General features: G+C 59.8%; 1 protein-coding gene across 1 annotated transcript in view; it reads left to right on the forward strand.

The window, feature by feature from the left end:
* LOC110392014 (cleavage and polyadenylation specificity factor subunit 1-like) overlaps positions 1-1,444 on the forward strand; it is an 8,193-nt gene extending 6,749 nt beyond the window's left edge. The window contains exons 3-4 of the mRNA XM_021383954.1: positions 242-388; positions 464-1,444. Coding sequence (XP_021239629.1) covers positions 242-388; positions 464-722 — 406 coding nt within the window. The 3' untranslated portion in view covers positions 723-1,444. The remainder of the gene's footprint in view (positions 1-241; positions 389-463) is intronic.
* The last annotated feature ends 8 nt before the right edge of the window (positions 1,445-1,452 follow it).

Here is a 1,452-nt window from a genome sequence, read left to right on the forward strand (position 1 = left end):
CTTGATACGGCCAACGTGGCCAACGTGCAGCTCCACGTGGCCAACATGGAGGTCAGTGCGGTCAACTCAACCAACCAGTGGTTCAACGTGGCCAACACGTGGCTCAACGCGGCCAAGATCCCGGCGTTGCTCCGTGCCGGGTGGGCTCGGGGCACGGGGTCACCGCGATGCGTCCCCACCCGTGGGGGCTTTTTGGGGCATCCCCCCGCACCCCCTGACCCACGTCCCCGTTGTGTGGCAGGCAGAAGTCGAGCTTCCTGCCCAGCTACATCATCGACGTGCGGGAGCTGGACGAGAAGCTGCTCAACATCATCGACATGCAGTTCCTCTGCGGCTACTACGAGCCCACCCTCCTCATCCTCTTCGAGCCCAACCAGACGTGGCCGGGGTAAGGATCCCCCCCCACCCCGCACCCCGCCCCGGTGGGTGACGGTGACGGGGAGGTGACGGCCCGGTCCCGCAGACGCGTGGCGGTGCGGCAGGACACGTGCAGCATCGTGGCCATCTCGCTGAACATCATGCAGAAAGTGCACCCCGTCATCTGGTCCCTCAGCAATCTGCCCTTCGACTGCACGCAGGCGCTGGCCGTCCCCAAACCCATCGGTGAGAGCCGGGGTGGGGACACGGGGACGCGTGCGGGTGACGGTCCGGGTGACGTCCTGGGGGGGGTGTTACAGTCGGTGTTCCTGGGGAGGTGTCCCGGGGGGTGGACCTTAGAATGATCTCGGGGACGTTGTTGGGAATGTTGGGGGAATGTTCACTTCTGGTGACATTCTGGATGACATGGGTGATGTTGTGGTTGTTGTCCTTGGTGACAGTCTGGTGACGTTGTTGGTGACATGGGTGACGTTGTGTGTGTTGTCCTTGGTGACAGTCGGGTGATGTCTATGACATCCCTGTTGTTCCGGGTGTTGTCCTTGGTGACAGTCGGGTGACATTGTGTGTGACATGGGTGACGTTGTGGGTGTTGTCCTTGGTGACAGTTGGGTGATGTCTATGACATCCCTGTTGTTCCGGGTGTTGTCCTTGGTGACAGTCTGGTGACGTTGTGTGTGACATGGGTGATGTCCTTGGTGACAGTCGGGTGACATTGTGTGTGACATGGGTGTTGTCCTTGGTGACAGTCGGGTGACGTCTATGACAACCCTGTTGTTGCGGGTGATGTCCTTGGTGACAGTCTGGTGACGTTGTGGGTGACATGGGTGACGTTGTGGGTGTTGTCTTTGGTGACCGTCCGGTGACATTGTGTGTGACAGTCGGGTGACGTTGCGTGACATTGGTGACGTTGTGGGTGTTGTCCTTGGTGACAATCGGGTGACGTTGTGTGTGACATGGGTGATGTCCTTGGTGACAGTCGGGTGACGTTGTGTGTGACAGTCGGGTGACGTTGTGGGTGTTGTCCTTGGTGACAGTCGGGTGACGTTGTGGGTGACATGGGTGACATTGTGGGTG

Source organism: Numida meleagris, unplaced genomic scaffold (assembly GCF_002078875.1).
Source record: "Numida meleagris isolate 19003 breed g44 Domestic line unplaced genomic scaffold, NumMel1.0 unplaced_Scaffold753, whole genome shotgun sequence".
Classification (NCBI taxonomy): Eukaryota; Metazoa; Chordata; class Aves; order Galliformes; family Numididae; genus Numida; species Numida meleagris.